The following is an 18,485-nucleotide window of genomic DNA, read 5'->3' on the forward strand; positions in this document are numbered from 1 at the left end:
CCTGAGCACCTTCGCCCACCATCTGTCTCGGGGACGCTTTCGCTTTCCAAAACTAAAGCTTGTCCCGCAAGGTCAGAACTTCCCACCCCCTCCCCACGCCCCCTCACAGCCACCGTTTTACTCTCCCTCTCCATACATTTGGCCACCCTGGCTGTCTCAAGGTGAGGGCTTTATAAACACCCGTGTAACTCCAATATCCGCACAGGGCCGGCAACCGCCGGCTGCCTGGTGTCGGGGAGAGCGGGCGCCGCTGCTCATGGTGGCTTGCGTTTGGAAACACGTCTGCACGGGGCTTAGACTCCTGAACGGCGAGAGCGTCCGGAGCTTCAGCCACCCTCCTGCTGCTGCGTTGTTGCTGTTGCGGTACCTGTCCGGGGTTTTCTTTGTCAGGCCTGACCCTGTGGTTGCAGGTGGTTAGTCCGTCATTGCAAGCAGAGGACGCATGGGAAGACTGCAAGGTTCGCACAGCGAAGAGTTAGGCCCAGGAGGAAACGTCGGCTCCGCAGCCTCTGCCCGTTGGCCAGTGCTCACTGATCCCCCGCGGGTGCGCGAGACAGGCCTCAGAGTAAACAGGAATGGCGGTTTGGCCCCGTGGACGGCAGGATCTTCGGCAAGGGGCCCCCGAGTCCCGCTCTCTCGCCAATGGGTCTGGGGGAGGCCCTGGTGTGTGGACTTGCTGTGGCGCCCGCCGGACGCCTGCTCCGAGGGAGTGGCCAACAGCCCGGCCCCGTGCCCGCTGGCCCCCTGACAAGCTCGGGCCGGGTCCTCACGCACAGTGGCTCCTGGTACTGGTCTGGCCCCCTCCTGGGTTCTCACTTGAGCTGCAGAGGAAGGAGAACAGCCAGTGAAGTGTCTCCCAGCCCAGCGTCTTGGGGTGTCCCCGGGCTCGCGAATCCCGGTAGAGGGAGACCCGGAGGTGACCGAACTCCAGCACCTGGCGATGGTCAGGGGGCCAGAGGCCTGAGGACAGCTCTGCCCGCGAGGCTTGTCCCTTCATGGACCGTGCCCTGTGTTCCAGGGCAACCTGCTGCGGCCGCTCTAGAAATGCGTGGCTGGTGGATACAAGGATGTAATTTTTTGACGTTGTCAAAGAAGTCCCTCCTCTTTGTAAAGAGCAGATTCCCATGAACTTGTCACCCACTCAGCAGATTTAAATTCAAGTCCCTTCACAGGAAAATTCACACGTTTTTCTGAACACCGAGCTTCAGAGAGCAGGCCGCAATCTGACGCTGCTGGTCCCTCGAAGCCCCGCTCAAAGCCACCGTCATTGCTCACGCCTGGACGTGCCTTCTCTCTGGATCACTCTTACGGCTCTTCGCGGAGCGGCTGTAAACATGCAGCATCTACGAATTATACGAAATTGCAGTTTCTCTTCTTCCCTTAAGCATGAGCTCCCTCAACGCCCTAGTACGTTTTTCGTGGTGCTAAATTACCTGAGGACTTGAGATGAGTCTAAAAATTGTCCCTATAAAAGGAAAAGGTCGCCCGTCATGAGTGAAAATCGAAAGGGCCGTGGGTTCCCAGCTGCACGGCTGCCTCTGGGACGGCGGCTCTGTCTGCGGGCTGCGCACACCTGCCGCCGGCAAGGGGACATTCAGGGCGTGCGGTCTTGTCGCCGGTCAGCCACATGGACCGAGAACACAGCTGTCAGTGAACAGGCACCATCCAGGGATGTATCCAAGGTCCTTTCTGAGTGGGGTTAGGACTCTCTCATCGGAGGATCCGTGAGGTTCCCAACACCACGCCCTGTGCAGCGGGAGCCCGTGGTCCCAGAGGCGCACTGCAGAGTGATGGATGGTGTCCGGCACCGCATCCTGGTCCCCACCTGCCTGGGCGGCACCGGCGCGCTGTTCCCTGAGGAGGCGACCTGAGTTCACACCTGTGTCACCGGTTTGTCCATGCACCCGTACAGCGGGGACAGCGTGGCAGCCTGTGCCGGAGGCTGTGAGAGCCACCAGGGCGGGCGGCCCACATGTGCTCCCCCAGGAGCCGGCTCCCCAGGGGGCCCCCCTCCAGCCCCAGGGCCTCTGTGCTTCTGCGCCTGCGTCTCAGGTCAGGGTTTCCCAAGGAAAACAGCGGACGGAGGCGCTGCAGAACCAAGCGCGCGCCCTGACGCGGGAGGAGGCGGAGCAGTGGAGGAGTCCTGTGTCTCCCGGGAGCACTCCGGAGCAGGAGGGGCGGGGCCACGGCCCGTGGTCTTTGGCAGGACAAGCAGGGGCCGCTGCTCTGGGCCGTTTGACCCTCCCGGAAGGAACTGGCAACTCTGGCACCCCAGGACCTGCCGCGACAAGGGTGCCTTTCATCGAGAGCACACGGATTCCTTTCAAAAAAGTAAATGGATTCTAGAGATCGTTCAAGACCCGACCTGAGTTTTAGTTCCTGGTAGCAGCAGCTGGTCGCACTTTCACTAACGGTGAAATCTATTTTTTCCCGGTTAATACGCCTGTCGCAACGTGTAGTTGTTTTGTACACGTCCAGGGCTGTTGGCTGGAGGACATCGGCCCGCGTCAGCGCCCCTGAGACCCGCGTGGCCCTCGCGCACTTGGGGCTGCCCAGGCGGACCGCCCGCGTGCAGGCTCGGTGGGGGGCGCAGGGCGGCCGACCAACACAGCCCCGAGCGGGTGACCTGTCGTCACCATTCTTCCCGCGTGGACATGTTGAGCGCGCACCACGTTCAAGGCGCCGGGGTGCCCGCGGGCGGGTCAGGACTGGACCCAAACGGACTGGCCACTGGCTCTTGCTTCCGCTCCTGGGTCAGATGCCATTTCTGTTCCCTCAAAGGTAGAAAAAGATTTTCCTATTATTCTGAATACAGTTGTCAGGAAGCTATTGAGCACCTTCTGGGAACTACCGGTATCAGTCATTCTATTTACGGGAGGTAAACAATTTTTTACTCTTAGTACGTCCCATTGATTACGCTGTTAGAGCTGTCCCGTTTTTTTCCTCTCCTTGATCCCCCTCCGCCCTGCACCCCCTACTCCAGCACCGCCCCCCCAGTTCATGTCCATGGGCCGTGCATGTCAGTCCTTTGGCTTCTCCGTTTCCAATCCTGTTCCTAACCTCCCCCGCCTGTCGTGTGCCCAGCACGTACACTGCTCAATCCCTGCACCTTTTCCCCCAGTGGACCCCCCTCCCCTCTGATCTCCATTTCTATGATTCTGTTCCTGTTCTAGTTGTTGGCTTAGTTTGTTTAGTCCTTAGGTTCCGTTGTTGATAGGTTTTAAAAGATTTTTTTTTAAGCACGAAGGGGGAAGGGGAGGAGAGAAAGGTGGAGGCGGGAGAGGAGGGCAGGGCGGCGGGGCAGCCGGGTCGGGTGCGAGCAGCGTTGTTACTGCCCAGGAAGCCCGTGCGCGACACACGGGCGGCCCGCGCCCGCCGACGTGCGAATGTGTCTGTGTGTGTCCCGGAGCTGTAGTTAATTTCTGCTTGAAAATCTCCACGTTGTCTGTGCTAGAAAATGCTATTTATTCACTTTTGAAGTTGTTCTGATCAGCGGTTTCTCTGTTGGGTTGGTTTGGGGTCTCTTGCTTGCGCCCCTTCTCCCTGGGTTGGTGACGTTAAAAGGCAGGGTGCAGGGAGAGGACACAGGGAGGCAGCGGTGGTTTGTAAATATATATATGTGTGTGTATATATGTGTATTTCATTGATTTAATGCAGCTCCAGGGTTTTAAGCAAAAACGCATAGGCAGAAGTTATGAAAAGACGTGTCTGTAACGGAAAACTGCTAAAAACGGGTACAACTGACAACGACAGATTCTGTGTGCAGTTTGGTTTTTATGCTTCTCACTTTCAGAAATAAGTCGTGCGGTGTTTTTCTCACAGTCATTTCTATAGAGTTTTGGTTGTCATGGAGACGCGGTGACAAGGGCTTCCTGGACAGATACGTTTGGAAAACCCTGCGTACTCTACACCCTCGTACGCAGGCACAGTGTGTGTTGGCACCTGAATGCTGGTACCGATGAATACGCCCTTTGGTGGGGTCCGGGGTTTTCAGATCCTCTCCCCGCTGATGTGAGGACTTTGCCAACCCCGCCGCCCCCCGCAGGGGGAGGTTGCAGGGGAGCGTGGGAAACGTTTGTGTCCTCTCACTGCGTGACGCACATTCTCAGGCTGCGGGAGGGAATTTTTCAAGGAGCGGCAAAGGGAAGCACTTGCTTACCTTCCTCTCTTTGACTCAGATTCACTTTGCCCGTGGCCGGGGCCATGTCTCCCCACAGGGTGCCTCTTGCCCCCATTTTCATCAGCAGTAACCTCAGGGTTTGTCAAACGGAAGTCACCAGCAGAACTTCCTGCCATAGCAACAGGCTTGTCCCACAGTGACAATTCACGACCGACCCCCGCAGACGCCGGGCTCGGAGGCAGCATCGGGCGTGCCGGACGTGCCAGGCGCCTCTCACCGGAGCTCAGACACCTGTCAGGCATCACGCGGCCGCGACCTGGTGTCGCCGCTCCAGACCCGGAGCCTCGGGTGTCTGGGTGCAGCTCGGGGGCCAGGGCCGAGGCTCAGCCAAGGCGAGTCTGGGCGGGTTGCTTCTTCTACAGCGAAGGATGCATCCCTGTAAAAGGGTCTTCTGAAATACATCCCTGGCCGCCTTCTGAGTACAGCTGATGCTGTGATAACAATGCAAATCCTTCACTGAGGGTTTCCTTTTATTTTTCTTCTTATTTGGGGCCAGCGTCTTCTTTTAAATTCTGTTATGATAAGAAGACTTAACGTGAACGAGGTTTACCTTCTTAGAGATTTTGAAGTGCACACCGTTGTTGACAGCAGATCTGTGGAACCTACTGCTCGTAGACTCTGTGCCTGTTCACCGCTCGCTCCTTGTCGCTCCCCCAAGCCCGCCCTGGCAGCCCCCGCCCCAGCCTTCGATTTCATGAAGCCGATGCCTTGCCCACTTAGAGAAGTAGAATTACAAATGTCTGTCTTTCTCATGCTGAGACTTTTTCGTACCCTGGACCTTTGCAGCCCTTCGCCCTGTGAGACATTTGTTCACATGAGCAACTCCAGCGTTGCTTTGTCTTTAAGATGCACAGTCCATTCCCGTCGTCTCACTGGGGCTGCTGTGCGCGGGGCTCCTTCGCTGTGGCCGGGGTTGGGAGAGAGCAGGCTGAGGCTCCTGTGTGCTCGCCGAGCTGTGGAGCCGGCAGAGCAGTGCACGGAACCCTCGCCCTGGGCCGCACTGTGTCTGTGAAGGTTTCCCATCGTGTGGACAGCAGGGCCCAGTAGCGGCGCCACGGCGACGTTTTTAAGGTGTCGTCTGTGACTAATCAGGGTTGTCTTCTGTTTTGTGATTGCCTAGGGTTGGTGCCAGCGTCCAGTTCTCCTGCGAGGACAGCTACGTGCTGCAGGGATCCAAGAGCATAACGTGCCAGCGGGTCACCGAGACGCTGGCCGCCTGGAGCGACCACCGGCCCATCTGCCGAGGTGAGGGCGGTGCCCCGGGGCGGCCGCCGGCTTCTCTTCTTCCTCAGGGTCCCTGTGGTTCACTGAAGCACAGCAAGATTTAGACACAAAGCATAGCGACCGAGACAGAACAGAATTCGGTCACAGTGATGCAGGTCAAAGAAAAATATTTTCTCGAAATGTGTGAGGAGGCATTTGTGGTTTTAAAATTCAGAAAAGAGCCGCCATTGGTGTGGCTCAATAGGTTGGGCATCGCCCCGCAAACAAAGGGTCACCGGTTCGATTCCCCATCAGGGCACCTGGCTGGGTTGTGGGTTCAGTCCCTGGTTGGGGCACATAAGAGACAAAACCGATCAGTGTTTCTCACTCACATCGATGTCTCTCTCCCTCACATTCTCCCTCCCTTCCTCTCTCTCTAAAAAGGGAATGAATAAAGTGTTTTTAGGAATTTAGGAAAGATGTGAGCAAGCCGAGCCCTCCGAGCTCACTCACGCATTCTCTGTGCAGCGGGGCCGAGTCGCTCCGTCTCCGGTTGGGCCCAGGGCTGGCACGTGTGTGGAAACGTCACCTGCCCGGGCGCCTGCAGAGGCGGCTGCTATCACCTCCAGGAGAGGGACACTCGTCCTTGGGCTGCAAGCTCAGTGACAAAGGGTTTCTTAGCAGGATCCCAACATAATATTTCATGATAACAAATTAGCTTACACGAATCTGGGACACCATTAGTGGAACCCAACGGTGCACCGTCCTGCTCCGCAAAGAAGTGACTGCGCTGAGCCATCCTGTCCGCGCCGCACGGGCCGCCCCGCCTGAGCTGCCGTGGCCGCGGGGGTCCCGGCGGGGAGCCGCGTGCAGTCCAACACGGGAGCGCCGATAAACTCCGAAGGGACACTCAGATGGTTTTGTTTTGCGTTTAAGCCATAAAATAATTTATGCAAATCGGTAGTTTTGAGATAAGAAAAATGTGGTACTAAATTGATAAAGAAATAGAAAGTTTCATATGTAAGAAATCTTATCATTCCTTCGCCTTCTTCAGGTGAATGGACTCGCACGTTTTTACTTTAAACAGTGTCAGTTAACTCTCACAGAATGGAGTAGTTACCAAATGCATCACCAGCTGGCTGTGTCTAAGGTGAGAGCACTGTATTGCAGAATTTTCCTCATTGGACCCCTTACCTGTGGCCACGTGTGGCTTGTTCGATGGAGAACACACAGCTGTGCAGCACCCAGGGGCTCCGAGCGCAGAGCCGGGGGTGGCTGTGTTCCGCGACGTGGGGGTCTCTGTTGGGGAAGCCCCTGTCCCCAGAGAAGCAAACGTGGATGGCTGGGCCCTGCGGCTTTTCCTCACTGGGCTGCCTTGTATATTGTGTGATCCGAAAATACAATATAACAATTAGGTTTTCGAAGGAACTGCGGGGAAGTGTACGCTCCCACCAAGTGGCAGTAAAGCACAATGTTCTTGTTATAAGTGAGACCCAAGGGACAGGTATTCTGTTTCCCAAGGAAAATTATACACTTTTATTCTGAATGTTTTCCTTCTGATCCAGACACATGTGTCATCATTTTAAAAGACCAGATTAGACAAAACCAGTAAATACACATCTGTTTCAGCAGGTAGAGTAACATACAGGAATCACGGGTGGAGGCCGGGTGCTTTTTGATTCTTCTCTTCCTGCGTCATCGGTAACATCTCCCTTTCTTGCTGTGAGTCTCCTCTTAGAACACGTCCCAGTGTCCAGCCCGAGTCACCGCCCAACTCAGCCTCACACCCCCGGGCGCTGCCCTCCCACCGACAGCTTGGAGCTTGGCCGGCGGCACAGGATGGGCTCCGTCCTGCTCTGCCGCAAACTCCCGCTCTCCGCGGCGACCAGGGGGTGCATCTTCCGCCTCCTGCTCTGCTGGGCTCCCTGTCCTACCTGACCGGGTTTTGGGAGAGGAAGGCTCTCCCCCGGGGTCTTTGCTGTGCAGGCGGCTGGGTTGGGGTCCTGTGTCCCCTGTGACCACCCCCCTCAGTCCTTTGTACCCAAAAGCAGCGTCTGGCGTCTTCGCCTGCTCCTGTCTCCTCCCAGCTGGGGAGCCACCTGCTGCTTCAGCCTGGGGCCCCTTCGTTTTCATGGGCTAATCCTTTATTAGGTTCTTGTGCGATGTGTGACCTCCTGCAATAAGGCGCAGGGATGGCTGGAAACAAGTCCTAAGTTTCCGTAGGAGGCACATCTGTCAAAAACTCCGTGGCTGTAGTCAAACCTGGTTGTGTCTGCGGAACCATAACAGTTTTTAAAGTTTTCAAGAAATACATCTCTTAGTATATCTGGAGTAATAAAATGTTAGACAAAAAAATATAAAACCACCGCCCTCGCAGGTGTGACAGGAAGGGCTGAGCTCAGGGAGCCCGGCCCGTGCCGCCGGCTGCTCTCCCTGCAGGACTTGGTTGAACTCCGGGAGGTTCCGGGATCGCAGCACTTAGGAGCCCTGAGGCTGCTGCGTCCTGGCCTTTACACCGGGTCTCCGCCCACGTTAGTGACTGCTTCATTCATTAGAGAGACCTGAACACCACTGAAAATGAAGATGTTAGCACTGTTTCTCTAAAATCATAGCTTTAGAGATCTGAGAAGTGGGGGGAGGTGGATAGCATGAACTCAACGCTATGTCAGACGCACCCCGCCCCCGACAGAGGGCAGGAACACCGACGGAGCTCCCACGAGGCCTCACAGGCCAAGCGCCGCTCCACGCTCCCGCCCTGCTCTGCGCTCCCGCCGTTAATGAATAGATTGTACGAAGAGGGCACCGTCGTGGGGGTCGGCCTGACTCCCTCGGAGCCTTTAAGAAGCCCTCAGATCGATCGCTGCGGCCGCACACCCGGGTGCAGCCATCTGTTGCGTGCAGTGAAACGCCTCTGGTCTGAGCCTCGCCCGCGTCCTGAGATCTCAGATCCGTGAACGAGGGAAGGGCTGAGGCTCCGCGAAGGGTCCCAGCTCTTGAGTCATCGCCGCCCTCCCGTCCGAAGGCGCGTCCGATGGCGGCGCTTGATAACTGCGGAGAGCCGAGCAACCCTTCTCATCCGGACTCAGCGCCGGTGGCCAAGTCTCCGTTAGCTCATAAGCCAGGAGGACGCTACCTTCCCTGCCTGGTACCAAATAGATGACTGGATGTCACAGCTCCGTAATTGCCCCAGCCAATTTGTTTGAAAATATGCCTCCCTCATTTAGGGGTATGAAAGGAGCTGTTAGGGTTTTCACAGGGTAGAATGTTGTGAGCTGTTTAAAACTGGTGACGTAGCTTTCACTGGGAGCAGATTTTTAAAGTACGCAAAGAAAAAAGCTGAAAGTATAGTTTTATTGTTGTTAAGTAAAATGATGGAGCTGGCATCTCATCCCATCAATATGTAGGGGGATTTATATACAAAACTTCCTTTACTGCTAGCACTCTCTGGTCTGCAGAATTAACATTTTTGTTGCTCACCGAATGGAAAGTGCACAAAAGTATGACTCTTCGTTGTAACGGTGGGTGCATGGAAGTCAATTAGAGCCTCTGAAGGTCACAGAATAAAGTTATTATTACCTTAGGGTTCCAAGTCATTTTAGCAAAAATAATTCTTTACTTATTAACTTGTCATTGACCCATGTTTTCTGTCCATGCTGAAACGACTTTTTAAGTAATAATGAAAAGACTGTTTATACCAGAAAGACGACTCTTTATTCTACAAGATTAAAGGCCTAGGGCCAATTTTGTGGTTACATTTTATGTACTGATTACTTTATCATGGACCTGTAATCTCAGAGATTTAAGGAAATGCACACGCTTTTAACTTTTAATTCCATGAATTCAAGGGGGGGGAAACAAACAACACTTCTGTTGTTGCTTCTGGACCCCTAAGGTTTTATACTTTTTACTGGCAGTCACTAGGGAGAAAAACATATTTTTCTCTCTTTTTTTCAGTAAGTTATTGGAAATGATACAGCTCTTATTTTTACACAACTTTCAAATCCTAGTGGCATAAAATGGCCTGCAAACGAATGTCCGTGGGGTGCTCCCTGGGTTCCTGGCGCACGGCGAGGGAGTTCCTGACTCAGCTCCCGCAGGCCATCTCCCTCTCACTCGGGACGCACCCCAGACGCCCCCGCAGCCTCCGCCGCAGCCTCGTCCTGGCCCCAGTCCCCACGGGCCCCGTCTGCCCCCCGCACACGCTCTCCGGGCGTTAGGTGTCCGCGTGCTGAAGCCGGGGACGGAGCTGCGTCCTCTCTCTGCAGACCCTCCCGCGGGCCACCGCGCGCGCCCCCTGGTAAGCCGCGAGTGTGACTCTCTTTAACCCATGTGCTGTGGCGTGTCGGGCCGTGTACAGCACACGGGACTTGCGTGCTTCCCTTCGAGGCCGACAGCAATCGCAGGTGCCGCTGTCCCTGGCACAGCGATCGGATACACTGAGACGCTCAAAGGGAGGTGCCCTGAGGTTAGACACGGAGTCGCCGCGTCAGCGCGGCCGGGACGCGGGCGCGGCCGAGGGAAGCGAGCTCCTGCGGCGGCCAGCCCCCTGCTCCACTGAGCGACGCCGTGGACACAGATGTGACGCCTGTGGTCCATAAAATGGCTTCCTTCTAAAAACGAGCGAGAACTGGACTGTGCAGTACGATTATGAGTTTCCTGAAAAAGCTTCAAATGTGAGTTCCAGTGTCCTATTTGTTCAAACTTCGTCAACTCGAATCTAATCGATTTGATTAAGTAGTTATATTAGAATAGTAAAGATTCCTGGAAATGAATTTACATAAATAGATAAATTACTGTTTCCTATGACATCAGACAAATTTAGTGAAACAGATATGTTTTGTACTTAGTAAGAGTATTCATTCATTAACTACAGAGAAATGGCACATATTGGCATTCAAAAATCGCTTACTTTCCTGGTCCTTTATACTTCCCCTCTTGATTTATTGTATTTCCTATTATCATTTTGTAGAATCTCATCTCATTTTTAAATGTAGAAGATGTAAGTAAAATTTCAGCTTACAAATTTAGCTCCCTGTAATATGAGAAATGTTAGCTGAACATTAGGTCACAGTTATTACCAAAGGCCATTTATTAAACATTATTAAGCATTTAAGTAGACATCACTGTACACTAGATGTTATAAATTTCCAAAAGGATCTTGAAAAGGGAGGAGTCCTACAGTTATTTAAAAATAATACGTATAATCATGCCCTTGTTTCACGAACTATGGGAACATATTTAAATCTTGCTGTAAAAACTCAATTGGCACAAGTACACTTCCAGTTTATTATGTTGGTCAGTTAAATACTTTGTTGACTAACTGAACTCACGCTCCATCCAGAAGCTACTTTTCGGGGAGGAGGCCCCCAGCTCCGAGGACCCCGTGAAACGGCTCGGTCGCTCAGCGGAGCGACGGCTCCCTTCCTCAGCGGCATGAGGGCGGGCGGAGCCAGCGAAGGGGCAGGAGCCGGGAGCCCTGGGCGAGGCAGCGAGGCCACGGGCCCCGGTCGCCACGCCGGCCCGGCAGCATTGTCTGAGAGGCCGGGACAGGCGTTCACATCGAGTTATCACACGGAGGGGCTGGCAAACAGCATAGCCGTGCACTGTTGATAAACCAATGCCAACCACCCCCTTCTTTAGACGGGCCCAGGAGGGATCGCCCCAAGTCCCTCTCCACCACCCTTCCTTCCTGCTGAGACTGGCTTCTCCCTCCCCAGGGTCCCAGAGATGGTCTTAGGGCAGAACCACCCCCCCGCGCCCAACGCCGGTCCCTCCCAGGGCTTCGGGCTGTGCCCCTGGCTGCGTGCATGTTCTCCTCCAGTTCTTCTTCTTCCCAAATATTGAGTTTCGCAGAAACTTAACATAGGGTGGCCGTGAAAAGGTCGCCCTCCAGGAGCCCGAGGCCGACGGAGGTGGGCGCTGTCGGCGGCGACGCGGCCCGTGCGCTGGCCCCGCCGTCCCTCCCCCCACAGGTGCGGGGCTGGCGCGGCGCCTCCTGCCCCAGGACCCGGCCTGAGAGGGGGACCCGGGGTCAGGCTGTGCTGCAGGCACCGAGCGGCCGGGGCTTAAACTGCCTCGTCGGTCCAGAGACCAACGGGGAGAAGCCACGGTGACTCAGGGAACGTTGCCCGTGACAGAGATTATGTGTCAATGATGGAGGAAGCCCTGAGAATCTCCCGTGGGCCATGGGGGAGCCTCGGTGCTGGAAGGTGGCCCCTAACGGGCCGTAGTCGGAGTCCCGCTGGGAGGTGACAGAGAGGCGTGGGGATGGCTTGGAAGGGCACAGGCGGAGCGAGGCGCCAACAGTTTCTGAGGCGGAGGTTTCAATGCAATGCCTGTTGTTAGATCACATTATTTAAAGTCGTTACACCTATTCAAAAACTCCGAGTGTTTATGCGGGAGATTATTAACTGCCGGAGGCGCCCTAATGTTGAGGTTATACAAGCGAACAGAGCAGGGAGACATTCCGGCCCTGAATATTTTCACACATTTCATTTCAGCGGGTTTTTTCGGCAGCTCGATTAACAGTGTTGGTAACAACAGTTACATTTTTTCATGTATTTGAAAAAATGCATTGTAAAGGCAGAGATATCTCTATAAGAAGAAAGAGCCCCGGCTGGTGTGGCTCAGTGGACTGTGCACCGGCCTGCGAACCAGAGGGTCGCTGGTTCAGTTCCCAGTCGGGGCACCGGCCTGGGTTGCGGGCCAGGTCCACACATGGATGTTTCTCTCCCTCTCTTTCTCCCTCTCTTTCTTCCTCCCTTCCCATCTCTCTAAAAATAAATACATAAAATCTTTTTTTCAAAAAGTAAACAATGCCTCCTTGTTGTCTCCCCAGCACGGACGTGCGGCTCCAACCTGCGAGGGCCCAGCGGCGTCATCACGTCTCCCAACTACCCGGTGCAGTACGAGGACAACGCACACTGCGTGTGGGTCATCACCGCCGCCGACCCCGACAAGGTAGGCGCGTGGCGGATGCTGTGGGGACGGGACAGCCAACGCCGTGCGATCGCCCCTGTCGGTGGCCTGGCCCGTCTAGAACTCAGTGACAAAGCGAGAGCTCCCCGTGGGCCACCTCCTCACGGGGGAAGCCACGTCTGGCCTCTCCTCGCAGCTTCATTGTGGCACCATCGACGTGTCGCGCTGTTAGTTCAAGGCGGCGATGTGGCGTCTGTGTACGAGAGTGTGTCCGTACCGGGCGGCGGTCGCTGCAGGGAGTTTCCCTAACATCCGGCATCCCACGCAGAGACGGGTTCTCTTCTCGCGGTGACAGCTTTTAGTACCTGCTCTCGAGGATGCGGTTTTGTTTTTGTGTTAAAGGAAATGTCGGTGAAGAGATTCATTGTGTTAATGGGAGGGAATAAGTTAACGTCCTTACATTCATTGCGGTTCCGTGAAAACCCTGTGAGCGTGTCCCAAGGATACGCGGCGTAAAGCAGAGACGAGGCGCGGGCGGGAAAGCGAAGGCCGCGTCCCACCGGCCACCCGCCCAGCCTGGCCCGAGGTGCCCTGCAGACGCCTCCTCACCTCAGGACGCCCGCAGGGCCCGCCCGGGAGCGGAGAGTCCTGCAGGCCCCTCTGTGGGCGAAGGGTGGGGGTGACCCCCTGCCACTCGAGTCCCTGCCTGCATCACCCTAAGGGGGCCCCGAAGGCCGCGCAGGCCATGGGGGCCGAGCCCTGGGCAGAGGTGGGGCTGCGGGAGCGGCCAGGGGCAGGCGGGAAGGCATCCCGCGCCCCAACTGGGACCCCGTGTCCCCGGCGCAGAGGAAGGCGGCATCAGGACGGGCAGCAGGCGCACATGGCCCGGCCTCCCCGGGTGCCCTGGGTGCCGCTGCCGCCCTTGTGCGGTCGCTGGCGCACCCCTGCCTGGCTCTGTGCGCTGTTCCGGGTGTGAACAGCGGCGAAGGAGTTCCCGGCCCTGAACCAGGCGCAGGGCCTCGGGAGCCAGTTTCTTTGGGGAGAGAGAACACGTTTGGTTTGGGCAAAATGAGGGCAGAAGTCCAGGGCACGTAACGGGGAGGCGAACGTGGTGTTCACAGGCGTCCTGGGCTGCGGAAGCCCAGCCGACGCCTGACTCTGGCAGAGACGCCAGGCAGAGAGACGGAGGGTCGGCGGACAGCACCGTTCTCTCCGAAGGTCGCGGCGGGTGGCCCGGCCCCTCTGTGGCGAGCGGCGGGTGGGATCTTGCACATGCTGGTGCCCCAGGCTGAGCTTTGGAACGCAAACGCCCTCACGCGGGGATGCGAGGCAGACATGTGTCCGACGGGGAAGTGTGGCTCAAGCGGGTTGTCCAGGAATTTGGTTGTCACCTTCCACTGTTTCCGAGCCTTATTTACATCCAGATCACGCATCGGTAGTCATAAGTAGGTTACCCTCCAAAAGATACACTGACACGTCCGAGTGTCTCTTTCTTGCCTCTGCAAACTAGAGTGATCGAGTCCCCTCTGTCAATACAGCCGATGTGGTCCCGGTGGCCTCACCCGCGAGGGGGCAGAGGGAAGCCGAGACCCAGGGCGGGCAGCCTGCTGTCCAAGATCCCGCAGCCGTTTCCTCTTCCTGCCGGCCGGAAACGCCGGTGTCTTTCCAGAGCCTCGGGGCAGCCCCTGATTAGCTTCGTCCTGCCCATTAGGGCCGTGAGGAAGGGGAATGACAGGACCTTCCACGTGTCGATAGGGTCTGTTTGGCCGGCGGTGACAGAGAGCTGTCTGAAAGCCAGAAGGGACCAGGGAAACATCACGTCACATGACGGGAGGGCACAGCCAGGGGCTTCCAGGAGCCACCCTGGGCTCAGGACGTCGCCGAGGGCCCAGGCGCGGACCCTCCCCTTGCACCCACCATCCAGGGCAAGGATAACGTCTGCCTTGCGTCACGTATCCCGGTCCGTGAAGCGAGGCCCTGCTCTCCTAGAAACGGAAGGAATGTTCTAGAATGTCTCTGGCCAGCTTGCCTACAGACCCAGTGGGATCCAAAGTCCATGGCTAAGCCCCTGGGGAGCCAGCAGGCAGGCTGATGGGGGGCAGGGACGCCACGTCCGAGCAGAGGGCCCGGCTCCCCCCAGATCCGCCACCCACCTGCCTGTCCACTTGCCAGTAAGCGGGCACCAGTTAAAACTCCGGCACTTTGTTCTGCGACGTGGCGAGGTCGACGTCTGAGCCTGACCCCGCTGCGAGGTGGCAGACCGAATAACGGCCGCACGCCGCGTGGGTTTATCCGTTTCCCATCTCTCGTTTTCCGCGTTTCACGTTCCTCTCTCATCTCTCCGTGTTCACGGGCGTGTGCGCATGGGGTTCCTGGGCCCTGAGCCGGCTCTCACACCCACCAGCCTCCACCTCGGACCCACGCGCCCCGTGCCCCGCGGACGCAGGGGCCCCGGCCCGGCCTTGTTGCGGGGAAGCGTCCCCAGGGGCCGGGGGGCACCGGGCTGGTGTGCACCCTCCCCGCCGGCGCGCTCCCCCTGCCGCCGGGACACCTGGGGGCGTCGCCGGTGAACAGGGCCACCGTCCCAAGCAAGCAGCAGCCTTGAGCGTCATTGGGCCTGATTCGGCTCTTCAGGGGGTGTCCAAGGGAGGGGTTTCCCCACGGAGCTCCTGGGGGGCGGGGCCGCTACAGGCTGAGCAAAGGAGAGCCCGGCAGTCATGTGACAGCTGCCGGTCGCCTCCTGCTAGAAGCATCGACAGAGAATTCTAGAAGTGGGGGTGCGCCTCAGCTGTCTGTCTCACGGGCTTCATAAACATTAAAGAGAGAACACAGAATAGGAAAGGCCCACCCCCAAAGGCAGCTGGAGGTGAGCGGAGGGCGTCTGGGGAGGGCGGACGGTCTCGTGCTGAGTTACCCTCTTTCTGCCCCTGTTTCTGCTCCGGCTCTTCTACGACCAAGCCGCACGTCAGTTTACGCCAAGTACCCCCGAGAAATCGCTCACACCAAACAATCACCACAGGGAGCCAGCTCGGCGTGGCTCCTAGGGACGCACATCGCAATTTCCAATGTTGTCAAATGAACACCCATTCACTCCATAGATAGTTCTCCTCGTATACGTGTATATAATATATATAATACGGATATATTAGTGGTTTAATATATAGGATACATGATGTGCATTTTAACATAATATATATTAGGAGAACCTGTTAAGTAGGCAGGGCATTAAACAAAACAAACAAAACCAGTTCCTCCAGAATTTTCCAGCTGGTGGAGAGGCAGATTTCGAAGCAATTATAATTGCTCTTGCCACGCAGGTCTAGTGGAGGCAATGCCAATTAATACAGTAATTAGATACTTATTAACATAGTTCATTATATACCTTCAACGACCCAACCTTTTCAGATAAATCTCTTGGTGAGCTCTGTGATCGTGTCCCTAAGAAAGCGATAGAAGGTGAGCGAGCCGCGGTGGACGGCATCGGACTCCTGGGCACGGAGAACGGGCTGACAGCTACCGGGGCGGGGGGCGAGGTAGGGGGCCAGGTGGGAAACAGGAAGGGATTAAGCGAAGAAAAAAGACCCCGACCACAGTGCGGAGATCATCAGAGGGGAAGGGGGATACATGGGATGGGGGGCTTGACTTGGGGTGACGAACACACAGCACAACTTACAGATGGTGTGTTCTAGAACTGTCCCCTGAAACCTATATAATTTTACAAAGCAATGTCACCCCCGTAAATTCAATTAAACATTAAAAAAAAAGAAAATGAAAAAAGTTGCCTTCAATGTAATGCCTGTGAGAAAATACAGCTTATCAGAGTTCTTTTGGGGAAGGAGCATTACCTTTTTAAATTAGTCACTGGAGACTTTACATAATTTTAAGTAACAAATTCATATCGATGCAGAAAAGACATTCATTTGCATTGGAGTTATTTTGAACTAAGGGGGAATTAAATATCATGCATAACAGCGCACGGCGTTTCGAAGCAGGATTTGAGCAGTTCCAGTTCAGCAGCCCCCCGTACCCGCGGGAGACGGAGCCGTGGGCGGAGAAGCCGGGGCTGGACACAGGCTGCCCCGCAGCATCCTCGCCCCTGGGCGGCCCAGCAGCCGGCACGGGTCTGCCTGAGGCCCGCTGACTCCTGTCCCATGTCACCGGCCCTGCTGCCGGGAGCCCGGCTCCCCGCCAAGTCCCCGCCGCACGTGGCCGCCGTGCCTGCATCCTCAGCCGCCTCGGTTTCTCCAGCCTCATCAGTACCTCATCGACTCACGGCTTCGCCCTTGTCACCTCCCCGGCACATGCTCCCCTCCGCCCGCTCTCCCACCGCCAGCGCCCTCCCCAGGGTCATGGCTCCGTAGGTGCGACTGTGTCACGCACTGAGTTGGCCCCCGTGCCTTTCTGCCTCGACCCTGCGGCTGCCCTTCCCAGTGTCCTTCTCCGCCACGTGGCAACGGCGCCTTCCCCTGTCCGCTACACTGGTCCTGACGCCTCCAATCAGATTACCGTGCATCGTCACCTCTCCTTGGAGCTCCACAGCGGCAGGAAATAGGGACCAAGGCCTGTGGTTTGGAGCTGCTCGCGTTTCAAGCCAAAACATGAATCACACGCACAGAGGCAGCGGTTTCAGGACGAGCCTGCCGGCAGCGTGAGACACAGCGACAAGGGAGGGGACAGCAGAGACGAGGCGAGACCCCAGCAGCTGCCGCAGGCACAGTGGCCACGAGCAGTCGTTCAGAGCGCCCGTTCTCAATGGCGCAGGGAGTGACACACAACATGCGCAGGTGGAAGCGTCACCAGTCCGCCTGGAGTCTGCCTGGCATGAAACCGCCGCCATTGGCGCTGCCGGAGGGCATTCAGCGCCCTTCGTCCCCCCTCTGAGAGGCGTGATGTCTAACACACGCGTGACATTCTAGCCTTTCAAAAAGGAGTTGTCAGTAGGGCTCTGTCCCTGCGTTTTTGAGCCCTTGGGTTACATTCCGGGGGACGCGGTTTGAAGAACTCCCGACCGCGTGGCGAGAGCGCAGACGCCCGGCCCAGCCGCCCAATGCCCCCCGCTGCACACAGGCACCCCGACCGGCAGGCAGCCCCGCACAGGGACGCAGGGCGCCTGCCACACAAGGCCGAGTGGGGCTCCCGCGGCCGGACCCCTGCTCGGTGGGGCAGCTCCCCAGCCCGCGTGTCCCAGCGGCGCCCGAGCACAGGCAGTGAGGGGTGATGGCTTCTCGGCGCTCCACGGAAGGTCCCGATGCCAAAGGCGCAGGCCACCCGCGAACAGTGGACACCCTGGGTCCCCGGCCCCCCGTGCGGCCCGGGATCCAAACTCCTTCAGCAGGTGACACTTCCTTCTGGGACTCAGCGACCACATTTCTGGGCACGGCCACTAGGTGGCAGCCACAGCCCACGCTTCCCACTTGCACGTCCCTTCCTGCCAAAGGAGGCCCAGCGCGTTTATTGAGTTGTTACTACACACCGGCTCCCGGCCCCCATCGAGGCGTGTCCCGTGGAGGACACGGGCGGCCCCCGCCCATCATGTTCCAAGACGTTTCCAGGCACGACCCCCAGAGGAACTGGTGTGTTTTCCTGCAGCGTGAGCACTGGACTTCGGGCAGCTCAGGAACAGAGGGTCAGACAGAGGCGAGTCCTGGTCCCGCCTCTGCTGATGCGTCAGGAGGTTCGGGAGACGCCGGGAAGCCGGGGATCTCGAAAGCCCGGCCGCCCAGCCCCGCGCGCCTGCGCCTTCTCTGGCCCGCCTCTGCGGCTCGGGGCCAGGGCTCCTGCCGGGGGCGTCCGTGCCGGAGCCCTTCCCCCGCCGAGGTGAACCTGCGGCTGCTTTCAGACGGAGGCCCTCTCCCGTGAGCTAACTGGTGCGGCAGAAAGGCCTTGTCAGCGAGCAGCTCACAGGCAACTTGGAAACTGCTCATTTGGCACCGTACAATAGGGCCAAACGTCCCGAAAAAGCTCTTGCATTACAATAGGGGCGTGTGGCGTGATGCATTTCAGAAGCAAAACTCTCGGCTTTGGTCCGACTCAGCTGAGGAACCTGGACCAGTGTGGGCGGCACCACCTGAACGGCATGATCTAGTATTTGAAGGAAGTAATGATACGTCTAGTTTCTTAAAAAATGAGGATATTCCATGAAAGTGTTGCAGCTTTTCCCCGAGCGAGCCTCTTCCGGGCCCCG

The 18,485-nt window shown here is 57.0% G+C and overlaps 1 protein-coding gene across 1 annotated transcript in view; it reads left to right on the top strand.

Annotated features, from left to right (window-relative positions):
- Positions 1-18,485, top strand: part of CSMD1 (CUB and Sushi multiple domains 1) — a 720,682-nt gene that overhangs the window by 498,868 nt on the left and 203,329 nt on the right. Inside the window, exons 9-10 of the mRNA XM_054565852.1 lie at positions 5,301-5,425; positions 12,222-12,343. Coding sequence (XP_054421827.1) covers positions 5,301-5,425; positions 12,222-12,343 — 247 coding nt within the window. The remainder of the gene's footprint in view (positions 1-5,300; positions 5,426-12,221; positions 12,344-18,485) is intronic.

The sequence above is a fragment of the Pteronotus mesoamericanus genome, unplaced genomic scaffold (genome assembly GCF_021234165.1).
Source record: "Pteronotus mesoamericanus isolate MK-2021 breed Mesoamerican mustached bat unplaced genomic scaffold, CSHL_Meso_final contig_169, whole genome shotgun sequence".
Taxonomy (NCBI): Eukaryota; Metazoa; Chordata; class Mammalia; order Chiroptera; family Mormoopidae; genus Pteronotus; species Pteronotus mesoamericanus.